Source organism: Oryctolagus cuniculus, chromosome 13, assembly GCF_051225735.1.
Source record: "Oryctolagus cuniculus isolate XC-2025 breed Fujian yellow rabbit chromosome 13, ASM5122573v1, whole genome shotgun sequence".
In the NCBI taxonomy this organism is placed as follows: domain Eukaryota; kingdom Metazoa; phylum Chordata; class Mammalia; order Lagomorpha; family Leporidae; genus Oryctolagus; species Oryctolagus cuniculus.
The window spans coordinates 4,117,951-4,130,921 of NC_142879.1; the positions used below are offsets into that span (position 1 = coordinate 4,117,951).

At 46.4% G+C, this 12,971-nt stretch overlaps 1 protein-coding gene across 6 annotated transcripts in view; it reads left to right on the forward strand.

Moving 5' to 3' along the window:
- The window catches only part of PLA2G4A (phospholipase A2 group IVA), a 158,663-nt gene extending 146,002 nt beyond the window's left edge, over positions 1 to 12,661 (forward strand). For 5 of the 6 annotated variants that reach the window (XM_089311213.1, XM_089311212.1, XM_089311216.1 and 2 more), the window contains 3 exons: positions 814 to 1,009; positions 2,326 to 2,483; positions 12,081 to 12,661. In XM_089311213.1, coding sequence (XP_089167339.1) covers positions 814 to 1,009; positions 2,326 to 2,483; positions 12,081 to 12,212 — 486 coding nt within the window. In that variant the 3' untranslated portion in view covers positions 12,213 to 12,661. 6 annotated transcript variants of the gene reach the window in all.
- The last annotated feature ends 310 nt before the right edge of the window (positions 12,662 to 12,971 follow it).

Consider the following 12,971-nt stretch of genomic DNA (forward strand, 5'->3'; position numbering starts at 1 on the left):
ATACATACATATAATGAATAAATTTTTAATTAATTAATCTTAACTTTTTTTTAACACTTTGGCATAGACAAAGGAAGTGAACCCTCCTCCCCAGCCCCAGTTCCAGAGGGTTCTTCTTGCTGTGACATCAGACTCCATTACTAAGGGTTGAAAAGCAGTCAAACAGTTATAAATACTTTGAACCCAGAATATTTTTTCTCTAGCAATTTTTTTCATTATAATTTCATTAATTTTAGTTCAGTGATTTTTCAGCCCTGCGCTAAGAATTGGCATAATAATGATAGTGAGCTTGTTTATAAGAGTACTTAGATAAGTTTTGAGATTGATTAGAAATTTTTGAAGATTTATTTATCTATTTGAAAAGCAGGATTACAGAGAAGGAGCGAGAGAGAGAGAGGTCTTTCATCTTCTGGTTCACTCCTCAAATGGCCACAATGAGTATGACTGGGCCAGGCTGAAGCCAGGAGCCTGGAACTCCATCTGGGTCTCCCACATGAGTGCAGGGACCCAAGCACTTGGGTGCCATCATCCGCTGCTTTCCCAGGTGCATTAGCAGAGAGCTTGATTGGAAGTGGAGAAGCAGAGGCTTGATCCTACCCTTAAATGGGATGCTTGTGTTGCAACAGTGGCTTAACCTGCTGTGCCCCAATGCCAGCCATGGATGGCTTTCTTGAAATCAGGCTGTTGTTCATTCTAGTAAGAAGCCTATTGCTTGCAAGTAGTAGACACCCAGTGGCTACTGGGTAATGGTTAGACCAGCTGAACAAAGGAAGACTAAAAATCCCTGAATACATCTTCCATTTTCCCCCATAGGAGCTTCTCCTGGCAGAAAAGTGGGCTAAAATGAACAAGCTCCCCTTTCCGAAGATAGATCCTTACGTGTTTGATCGAGAGGGACTGAAGGAGTGCTACGTCTTTAAACCCAAGAATCCTGATGTGGAGAAAGATTGCCCAATTATCATCCACTTTGTTCTGGCCAATATCAACTTCAGAAAGTACAAGTCTCCAGGTAGGTTGAGAATAAGTTCTATTCCATAAAATAGAAATCTTCTAGAAGAGCAAGGCCGATATTAAACTGTTTCACACTGACATGGCTGTTCCAGCTATTAATAATTTTGAATGCATCCCTTACCTTGATAAATGGCTACTATTTAAGACCTTTCTTACCACAAGGTTCCTAGCATTTCTCACAGCCCAGAAACTGAAGTGTTAATAACTGGTTTAGCAAAGATCTTTGGGGCTTTATAACAAGAACTTGGAATGTGTTTGTTCTGATTGATGGGTGCCCTCGTCCTAGGTTACATTAAGTATTTTGAAAACCACCCTCGTAAGAGACCTCTTGTTCCAGAACAAACCATGCAGATATTCTGGAATTTTAACTGGCCACAGGATTAATGTGATCTGGATGCACAACTTGGCTAGCCATTACAGGTTGCCATGTTGTATTTCATAGAAAGTGAGGATCAAGTTCGAGGAATAGTCAGTCTGTTTTATCACATCCTGTAGATTCTGCTTTATTCTAGAAAATGCCAGTTAAGGAAAGGCAGTCTAGAGACCAGCAGGCAGGATGCTGAGGATTCTAAGATCCGTAACATCGTAGGGCTAGAAATGTAGATTTCCATGTGGTGAATGGAAAGACACAGACACACACCAGTATTCAGAGGAGGAACACCAGGGGAATTCAGGGAAGACAGAACGGATGGGTGAGGAGCTCTGATGCTCTTATGTCTCAAGGGAGGGCTCCCTGAGCAGTTGTCTTGCACCGGGATTTCTGAGGCATAAATCAGATAAGTGTTTCAGTTTGTGTTCTTCTAGGAGCAGGTTCTTAGAAAAGGATTTAAGTGTAAATAGTTTATTTAGGTGAACCAGAGAGCTCTCTGGCTTGTTACTCAGAAGGGAGGAGGACAAACACTGACTACCACAATGGAACTAGACCCTGCTGGGAAAGTCTAGGAAATGGAACAGGACCTGTGTCCCAGAATCATCCTCCCACCCACACACCAGGAGCCAGGAGCGCTGTGTGTTTACAGGGCTAGCTCCCTAGAGTGGTTATCTGCTGGCTGGGGCCACGGTTTTATCTCCCAGAGTTTCTAGCCAGAGGCAGATGAGAGAGCAGCCTCCACCCCTGCAGGGACAGATCCCAAACCCCCAGGCACAGAGATGCAGACCCTGGTAGTCTGAAGCCTTCCAGACAGAACACCCAGAACTGGCCTCTGGACAGTAGTCCTGGTGCTTTCTGACTAGTTGGTTGTTTTATTCACCGGGTTGTAGAAATATTTTCTAGTTTTCAAAATAATGGCATCTATGACTCTTTTCATTATTTAGGTGTTCCAAGAGAAACTAAGGAAGAGAAAGAAATAGCTGATTTTGACATTTTTGATGACCCTGAATCGCCGTTTTCAACCTTCAACTTCCAGTATCCAAATCAAGCGTTCAAAAGGCTGCATGACCTGATGTACTTCAACACCCTGAACAACATAGACGTGAGTGTCTCCCGGGACCTGTGACCCTGGGATCTCTGACAATGTCAGGTGACTCCCACACCCCACAAACACGACCATGCAAATAAAATAAGGTGTATGAGCAACCACATCCCAAGTACACCATTCACTTCTCGTGAATTGTTCTGTTAATGCCCAGAAGAGCCTTACAGAATTCATAATTAAGGGCACTAGTGCCTCCAAATGGCATTAGTGGGCAGGGTCCACATTTTGTACCATTATTTGATGAATGATTGGTTAGTAGTTTCTTTCCCCAAGTATCTAATGTATTCATTATGAAGAAGGAAAATAACATATGAGTAGCAAAGTGAGGATAACCAGAAGTTAGTTGATCTGCATAGATACCATGACATGAGTTTTTTTTTTTTTAATTTAATTAAAAAATTTTTTTTTTATTCTTTGACAGGCAGAGTTAGTGAGAGAGAGAGAGAGACAGAGAGAGAAAGGTCTTCCTTTTTCCGTTGGTTCACCCCCTAAGTGGCTGCTACTGCCGGCACGTTGTGGCCAGAGCACTGTGCCGATCCGAAGCCAGGAGCCAGGTGCCTCCTCCCGGTCTCCCATGTGGGTGCAGGGCCCAAGGACCTGGGCCATCCTCCACTGCACTCCCCGGCCACAGCAGAGAGCTGGCCTGGAAGAGGGGCAACCGGGACAGAATCCGATGCCCCAGCTGGGACTAGAACCTGGGGTGCTGGCACCGCAGTTGAGGATTAGCCTAGTGAGCTGTGGCGCCAGCCCCATGATATGCCTTTTAACAAATACCTTCATGCTTTTAAATGTTTATTTCTGTGGGTCTTGGGAATGTTGCCAAGTACAACAGCGCCCCCCCCCCCCCCCCCCCCCGCCACTTTGAGAAGTCATGAAGTTTTGTTTTAGAAACTGTAGCGCAAGGGTCATTCTCTTCAGTATCAGTCACTCCTAATGGTAGTGTATCTACCACTAAGGTTCTGTGTCTGTGTAGAATTCCTTAGTTTCTAATTCACCATTTAGGAGCACTGTTGTGTAATTTGAATCATTGGCTTGGGATGACACATTATTATCAGTTGTGAAAGCACAGATTAGCCTATGTGGGTTTTGTACATTAGGGAAAAAGAATATAAGAAAAATAAATCCAATGGAGAAGGAAAAGGTTCAGGTCTGATTTGCCAGTCCTCTTAGAGACGGGATAGCACAAAGGAAGTCAGCTTCTGTGAGTGGGGAGAGCTCTGGCACAGAGTTTACTTGCTTGTTAAGTTTGGCCTGAGACTAGTCATGATCAGTTCTGTGCAAATATGAAATTCTCCACAAGAATCAATGCCTTCAACTTTAACATTTCCTTTGCTTCCTGTCTGGATTTGCACATATGTCATAATTCATGTTAAACAAGCTTATCAAAACTTATGGCATATATAATTTTCTCAATATATTTAGTATGCTTTTTAAAAGAAATCTCAGAACAGTGGACATTTAAAAGCCCTAGGCTACATTATTTCTGTAGCGATGGTGAAAATTTAAAGACTCTTGAGATAACAATGAGTATTTTTAATTTATAATGTATAGGCAGCAAAAGAGATTCTCAAAATAGCATTGTCTTTTGTAAAACTTCATGCTATTGAAGAGAACTAAGGTGCAATTTCACCATAAATCCTGTTTTTCCAGTGGGAAGTCAATATTCTCAAAATTACGTATTCTTTGGAATGAAATGTATTCAATCTGATAGGCCACCCACAAATGGAAAAACTGGAAATATATAAATACTCTATTGGATCTGTGTATATATGTACATGGATACACACACACACACACACACATAAACTACATTTATCTTGCTGTTTTCCATTCTGGTTTATATAAATCTGCTCAACTATCTGCTATAAGGAATGAGATAGTTCTGTTTATATCATTTACAAGCATCCCTCAACATCTGTTTGACACACAGATGAAACAGTTAAAGCCCTAGCAAAAACAGACTGGATTCCAACATAACCGTCCTTACGGCTTACCAAATGTGGATTCTTTCTGTGCTATTCATTAGGGAATTTTTAACTGCTTCCACTAACATATCTGGTACCACAAGTAGAGGCAAGGCCACCACGGTCTTATGTCATCTTTAGACCCCAGAAGGGCCACTCCTAGGACTTTGAATCAGCTGCTCAAGCCTTTTGAGCCCCAGTGTGCTCATCTCTGACACAGATGTGACTGGCAGCACTGGACGCTGTGCCCTGCAGAGGGGAGCTGCTCGTGAGTGGGAACCTGCCCATCTGCTCAGGCCCACGTCCTGTGTCCCTGAAGGTCCATGGTGAAGGTACCGTGAGACTTGCCCATGTCCAGGATTGGCAGTAGACAAGGTTGTGCAGGTGACAACAGCCCAGACAGTAAGTGAATGTATTACTGCGGTAAATAATGTAGGCTCTCTCCTGCAGTACATGGGCATTCTTGTGGAGGTGTGTGTCTCACATCCAGCAAAACTTTCCATTTTTTAATTTTTTTTGACAGGCAGAGTTAGAAAGTGAGAGATAGAGAGACATAGAGAAAGGTCTTCCTTCCATTGGTTCACCCCCAAAATAGTCACTACGGCCGGTGCACTGCGCCGATCTGAAGCCAGGAGCCAGGTGCTTCTCCTGGTCTCCCATGCGGGTGCAGGGCCCAAGCACTTGGGCCATCCTCCACTGCACTCCCTGGCCACAGCAGAGAGCTGGCCTGGAAGAGGGGCAACCGGGACAGAATCCGGTGCCCCGACCGGGACTAGAACCCGGTGTGCCGGCGCCGCAGGTGGAGGATTAGCCTAGTGAGCCACGGCGCTGGCCAAAACTTCCCATTTTTACTGATATTTTATCTCCCCCTTGGTGACCACTCCTCCCCTTCAACCTAGAAAATCTCTGTTTATCATTGTCACAGCTTCATGGTAAGTGATGCCACACAGCCACAAAACCCTGCCACGGTCAGCCTGCTGCACAGTTCCCGAGGCTCAGCTGTAAGAGTCTGTCACTGCCACCTGGTTTGAGTGGAGCAGGCCCCTGGCTCGTGTTGGCATGGCACGGTGTGGAGTTGTTTGCAGACGGTGGGCACTGTGAATGTGATCCTTGGACACACTCATCTGCCAGCCCCACAGGAGGTGTCTTCAGCTCTGGGCCCACCATCACTGTGGCTGAAGGAGACTCGTCCTTTTCGATTCGCACTCTATAATCTTGCATTGAAAAGGCCCTGGTCTCCGGCGGATGCAGGTCCCCGTTGTTTCATTTCCCCTGGGGATCCACACTGGCTTGTGTGCTAACGCTGAATTCCAGTTTCTCTTTAGAGGACACGGGCTCTGTGCATGCTCATTTAGTGACCGCCGCCTGCACTGCTCAGCAGCCTCGTTCCTGCACTCAGTCCTCCAGAATCGCTTTCACTGAGCCTTTCCTCAATGCCTTTATTATTACTGTATTCCAAGTTTCTTTTTAGTGTGTAGTGACCTACACTGGTAGATGCCTGCTGTGTGGGAGAGGCAGAGTTTGGAGTCAGGCCAAACTGGAAGTTCGAATCCTTGCACTGCTGTCTCTTGGCTGGGTGCTTGCCCTGTTGGTTCATCTTTCCAAGTGCTTGCTTTCCTCATTTGTCAGAAGGAATAAGGATACTTGTCTCGTAGGATCAGATGGGGATTAAGCAAAATAATATAACTTGAGGGCTTGGCACGTAATGGCCATCAGTAAGTTGAAGCAGCTAAAGTAATGGCAATAATTACGGGTATTATTAGTGTGCATCGTCTCTTCTCTTAATTATATCCTCCTTAAACATGGAGCCGTGCCTTATTTACCTTGGAGCCACTGGAGATACTGATCACAATGCCTGACGCCTGAAATAAGCGTGTGTATGTGTTTCATGGTCGATTTTCAAAATGCCACTGCGTCACTGGGGACAGCAAGTGTCAGGAGATTCAGGTGCTGTTGCCTGGAGGCAGAGGGCCTGGCTGTCAGTGCCTCTACCCGCTGTGCACCTGGGCAGGTAGCATCAGCGCACACTCTGCTCAGAAATCGCAACTTTGATCTTGAGGGAATGGTCTTCTGAGGTCTGCTTGGCAGGGCCGGTTGATTGAGCCACCACAGACGGCTGTGCTGTTTGCCAGTTAACTCAGGAGGCATTGTCCAAGAATCTGTCAAGTGTCCGTTTACTCAGGAGATGACAGTGATGCGTAATAATAAGCCTTTAATTTTTTTCAAACCGCCCATCAAGTGTTCAATGTAATAATTAAAGTGGGGAAAAGCACATCTCCAGAAGTAGTGATGGCTACTTAATTTACTGATGGTTTATCCTCTTGCTAAGAGTTTTCAGCGCAGGCAAGCTTCTTATCTTTGAAGCTGACTCGTGTTTCATGCCTGTGGGGGAAGAAAGGCACCGTGCCTCTCCTGCCCATGTTAAAGGGGCACTGCCGACATTTCCTTGTTTAAAAATCATCATTTGAAAGACAGGGTTAGAGGGGGGGAGAGAGAGACAGCTTCCATCCGTTGGTTCACACTCCAAATGCCTGCAACAGCTAGGGCTGGGCCAGGCTGAAGTCAGGAGCCTGGGACTCTATCTGGGTCTCCCATATGGGTGTCAGGGGCCCAAGGACTTGGGCCATCATCTGATGCTTCCCCACATGCATCAGCAGGCAGCTGGATCAGAAGTGGGGAGTCCAGGACCCTAACCAGCTCTCATGTGGGATGCTGGTGTCACGGGCAGCAGCTTGATCAGCTGCACCACAATGCCAGGCCCCACTGCTGACATTCCTGTAACAAAAGACAGGTTAACCAGAGGAAAGTATAACAAATTTATGGTAATATGGTTTTATCTGACATGGAGCCTTCAGGAGGAAGACCCAAAGAAGTGGGGGTGTCATCTGTTTCTATGTTTGGGTTGGAAGAAGCCTGGACAGCCTTGTGGAGGAGAATACGGCCTGAGGGTACCCGTGCCAGTGGGAATCTGGGCAAGGCTGTCTGCTCGGATTCTTCTGGGCCTCTCGGAGCAGCATTCCTTCCTCATAGCTGTGGGGGAGGACTCTTAGAAACGAGGGTCTGGTGATCTGCTACCAAACAAAGTAGGTCAGAGTGTTTCCTTATGGCTAGCTCTGAGACAGAAAGGTGGGGGATTACAGGGATATTTTTAGACTTTATGGCTTGTTTTGGGAAAAATAGATTCCAGCTAATGTGACACACATTCGGGAAAAGGAATCCTTGTTCCTGAGGCTGCTTTGGGGTGAGGGAAAGTAAACAACGGGACAGGGAGGTAGGAGAGTCAGAGGGAAACCTTTACAGAGACCTTTGTTTTGGGGTTTCACGCTCTGAGCCCCAACAGGCCCAAACTCACCCTATTTTCTATGCTGTGTGCCATTTCTTCCCATCTCAGTTATCCATTAATTCAACCGTATGTTTCACATGTCTACTGTGCCAGATACTGTGTTAGGAACTAGGCACATAGCAATAGATGACACAAAAAGAACAGGGCAAAGTTTGGAGTGCTTACTACACACAAGTCAGATACTTCCCCCAAATATTTAACACTCAGAATCAGCCTGTGAGGCTTTTTTTTTTTTTTTTTTTTTTTTAATTTACAGATGAGGAAACTGAGCCATGGGTTATTTAGGCAAATTATTGGATGTCACAATACTCCTGTGGGGGGAGCTGAGACGGGTCATAGGGCTTTTCTTGCTGCTCCCCGATTCTTGAACCGTTTATCCTCCAAGCAGCCTTTCTGCTGTTTCTTGGTGTCCCAGGACACAACCTGCTTTCCTGCTGTGTCCTGGTGGGCCCCACTTGCACCTGCAGTTTGTATCCAGTTGTCCCACCGCAGTGCCTGGTCCTTCCTCTCTGCTTACCCAACCCTGCTTGCCCTTCAACTCAAGTTTCCTTGCCCCATGAACCAAACATTATCCTGTATAGTCTGACTTTCAGTGAGTGTCTTCTGTACTTTTATTAATTTTGCAAATGTTTATTATGCATTTCCATGTTCTAAGTGCTGGAATCAGAAATGACAAGACTAATAAGGCCCTTTCTTTCATGACATTTCAATTCTTCCAGGGAAGGCAGACTAAAATTGGCCAGCAAATTCAGTCACCTAGATCAACATATCTTGCTGTAGTCTCCTCTATTTGTAATATTTTTTTTTACTTCTCTCTCAAAATACAATGTAACTTCCTCTCTTGGGCTTTTATTTCCTAGTAGAGGAACAAAAAGTTTATATTTGTGAATTGCCTATTATCTGACTTCTCCAAATTTGTTCCTTTTTTGGGAGTGGAGGGTGAGCTCACCTTTTCTGCTTTCATTTGAATTCTGGAATCTTTTTCCCTCCTCCTTATGTCCTGCCTTTATTGCCGAGAGTCATGTTCCGACAATTCGGGGGCTTCTGAGTAGCTCCAGTGGAGGAAGGTGCGGGCCAGACTTCGGTGGGCAGAGGATCTGGAGAAGATTGCGACAGTGCTGCGGGATGTCCACGAATTTCCAAGAAGGAAAGAGGAAATTAGATATAAACACCTTAAGATGCAGTAAATCTGACATCCTCTTTTGGGGTAAATCCCATGGTAGTGTGTGGGGTGCCATGGGTTTGACTCTAGCATCTGACCTAGTAGTGAGTTTAGCTTCTTCCGTTTCTTCACAGAGAGCCATGGGCTCTACTTCACCGTTTACAGCTGGAGACCTACCAGAAACTGACTCAGTCATTTCAGCTCCCAGGAACTGTGTATTTTCTGCAGTACACTGAGGAATCTGGTTAATAGTTTCATGGTGTTAGCCTGCCACCTGGTGGCTCAGCTTATGTATTCTGCGTGCTCACGACTGAGAGTTACGCATGAACACTTGTTCATTTTCTTTTCTAAGAACAGCCTGCTAACTAGGAACATCAGTTGAGTCCAGTTACGCTGAATCCGGGAGTTAATGCTCTTGATATTGGTGTTTTTGTGCTCATGAATTCATTATAAAGGAATGACAGCAGACATTATCAGTGTGAGTTCCCTGTAGCCTTTTCTATTTCAAAGCTTCGTAGGTATTTGAAAGTTAGTAGTTACTTTTGATTTTACTTGGTGTTTCTCTGAGGTTGGGATGATGTTTTTAGCCTCTATGAAGGAGACAGTGGACAACTTGCTCTGTGGATCTCTAGAAAGGCAGAGAGACTCTTAGGTGTAGAAGGATACTTTGAATAGTAGAATTTTCTTTTATAAAGATTTATTTTATTGACTTGAAAGGCAGAGTGACAGAGGGAGGGAGAGACAGAGAGGGCTTCTGTCTGCTGGCTCACTCTGCAAATGGCTGTAGTGGCTGGGGCCTGGTCAGGCTGAAACTAGGAGGCAGCAACTCCATCCGGATCTCCAACATGGGTGGCAGGGGTCCAAGTTCTTGGGATACCAATTGCTGTTTCTCAGATGAATTAGCAGGGAGCTGGATTGGAAGCAGAGCTGGGACTCGAACTGCTGCTCCTGTAGGGGCTGCTGCTATTGTAGGTGGTGGCTTAGCCTGCTACTCCACAACGTTGTCTTCTTCAGAGCTGGTTTGTTGACTTACGCCACGTAATAAGGTGACTTATGACTATTATGTTAATTTCTTGCAAACTTCATAGCTTCATCTCTAATTTAGCCCCACTTCAAGTTTTTATCACATATAGCCAATTTAAAAATAACACCAGGTTAAGCTGCAGCAGCATTGGATCTTGGCATCCCATATCAGACTGCTGGTTTGAATCCCAGCTCTTCTGCTTCTGACCTGGTACCCTGCTCATGTGCCTGGGAAGGCAGCCAAACATGGCCGAGTGCTCGGGCCCCTTTCTCCCATGTGGGAGACTAGGATGGAGTTCCAGGCTCCTGGTTTGTGTCTGGTCCAGCCCTGGTTGTTGTGACCATTTGGGGAGTAAACCAGTAGATGGAAAATCTTTCTGTCACTTTGCCTTCAAAAAAAAAAAATCTTTTGAAAAGAATAGCAACAGTAATAGATGCTAGTTTTGAGATGTTTTCTGAATATCAGGCATTGTGTGAAGCACTTTGTATAAAAGATCCCAATACCTACAAATCCCCAGATTGGTAATACTATTCCCTTTTTAAAGAAAGGATACCATGCTCGAGGAGTTGAACTAATTTCTGTTGACCTCACATGGCCCAGAAGTATCTGGGCCTGGATGCCTTTGGTCAGTGGCTCCTTCATAGGAGAACCATTTCCTGCTGCCAGAGGACCCCTGGTGTTTCTCCAGCTCATGAAATGTGGGGTCCACAAATATCTGCCTTTCTCAAAAGACTGGCTAACATTTGAGCCCATTTTCCCCAGTCGATAGATATATTATTTTTAAAATAAAGCATATCAGAGAATCACTCTGCTGTGATCCCTCTTTCTGGAACACGACTTCTTGTGGAATAAAATTAGTTACTATTAGAGCATGGAGGGCCTGACCTGAAGTCACAGATCACTTCTCATGCATGACTTGTCACCATGGCAGTCTCTCCTGCAGCTTGTGGGGAGGGGAAAACCCCTGTGTAGTCTTCTCCAGGGCCATGTGGGCTGCCAGCTCTGAGTGGGAGGAGGCCCTGGGGCCCTAAACTGCCAAGTGTGCCTCTGCCTTTGTGTCCCTCAGCAAACTCTGGGTGAGGACTTGCCTTGTTGTCACTCTAGTCCTGTCCAAGGGAGTGGCCTATTCCTGATGTTGTGCAAGGCCCTGGAGCATCAGTGGCCTTGCTCCAAAGCCCACGCCCGTAACTCCGTAGTGACTGCTTCTGCCAAGTTCTGAAAGTCCCCTCTCCTCCCAAGTTTGTGGCCAGGTTAGCTTCTTCCAGAAATGGTGTGTGCAAACCGCAGTAGCAGTTCTTAGAGGTCATTGTTGTCTGTGTGTTATTCTAGCCATTACTCTGGGTATCTGTGACGCTTATGCGTATGTGAAGTGTGACTTCACAGGGCATGGAGTTGCCTCAGCAGAGGACGCGGTGGCTTGTCACAGCATCTGCCCAGAGGAGGAGCGCCTCCTGGTGGCTCTCATCCCCTTGTCTGCTAGCTGTGGAGACATAGGTCATAGACTTGGAAATACTTGCTTCTTCCCTGCTGTCGCCTTCCCTGAGAGGCACAGAACAGAGAAACTCACTGTATTCCCCAGCATGAACTCAGAGCGCCTCCAGGATTCTCTTCTGGTGGGGGAAGAGCAGGCAAGGAAGTTTAGCAGGTGTGGAATTCAGATGGATAACCAGGGCTTGTAGGTTTCATCCTGTATTTCAAAAAGAAATCTCTAGTAAGAGGATCAATTAAATCTTTGGCTTTACAATTTTTTTTTTTTTTAATTTTTGAGAGAGAGAGATCTCCCATCCACTGGTTCACTCCCCAAGTGCCTACAATGGCTTGGGCTGGGACTGTTTGAAGCCAGGAGTCAGGAACCAAATCTGGGTGTCCCACGTGGGTGGCAGGGACCCAGCCACCTCACCCGTCACTGTCTCCTCCAAGGGTGTGCATCAGGAGGAAGCTGAAATTGGGAGATGAGACGGCACTCGCACCTTGGCACTCTGAGACGGGAAGCAGGCTCCTCCACCACGTCCTAACCCTGGGCCCCCACCCCCACCTCCCAGAGAGATGTTTCAATGAACTGACCACACACTGATCCCACCCCTTCCATCTCTGTCCACAGGTGATAAAGGACGCCATGGTGGAAAGCATTGAATACAGGAGACAGAACCCATCTCGTTGCTCTGTTTCCCTCAGTAACGTCGAGGCGAGAAGATTCTTCAACAAGGAGTTTCTGAGTAAACCCGCCCCGTAGGTTGTGTGCAGGAAGAGGCAGCCATTGCTGATCCCGAGGCTGTGGGAAGCCTCCCAAGGACCGGGCCACAGCGGGCAGCAGGGCTGCGGGACTGCCCTGGGCCGGGCAGCGTCGGCGTCACCTGGGTCGGCCGTGGGCTCAGAGGCTGAGCAGGTGGATCGCGCTGAGGCAGACCTCGCCGCGGTTTCCCTCAGCCTAGCACCCTCCACGCCAGGGCGGCCACACGCCAGTGTTCTAAAACATTCCTCACCCGCCTTCTGTTGCGTGCTCTTTTTCAAAGTGTGGGTTTCTTTTTAAAATATTTTAACAGATAAGGCTCCTTAAATGAGGCCTCCCATCGTGTGCGACTGTTCCTCACTGACCAGACTTGTCCGCGCCATGAGACAACACTATTTTTTATTTATATGTGCATATATAAACATACATGAAATAAATACGTTATATGCAAACTCGCTTGGCTTGAGGAGTGTTTTGTTCTTTGCAGTGAGATACGGCCCTGTCACTTCTGCTGTTTCCAGCACGAACAGTGTCAAACCTAAACTCGAATATGAAGCTTTTTATTTTTAAGAAACTATTTGAAAGGCAGAGAGAGACAGTGGCTGGAGGTGGGGGTGGCTTGGGGTGGGTGTGTGGAGGGAGTGGGGATGAAGGGGGGGAGATACAGAAGGAGAATTATCCATTGCTTGACTCCCCAAATGCCTGCACTGGCCAGGGCTGAACCAGGACCAGGCCCAAAGCCGGGATGCAGGGACTCAAATT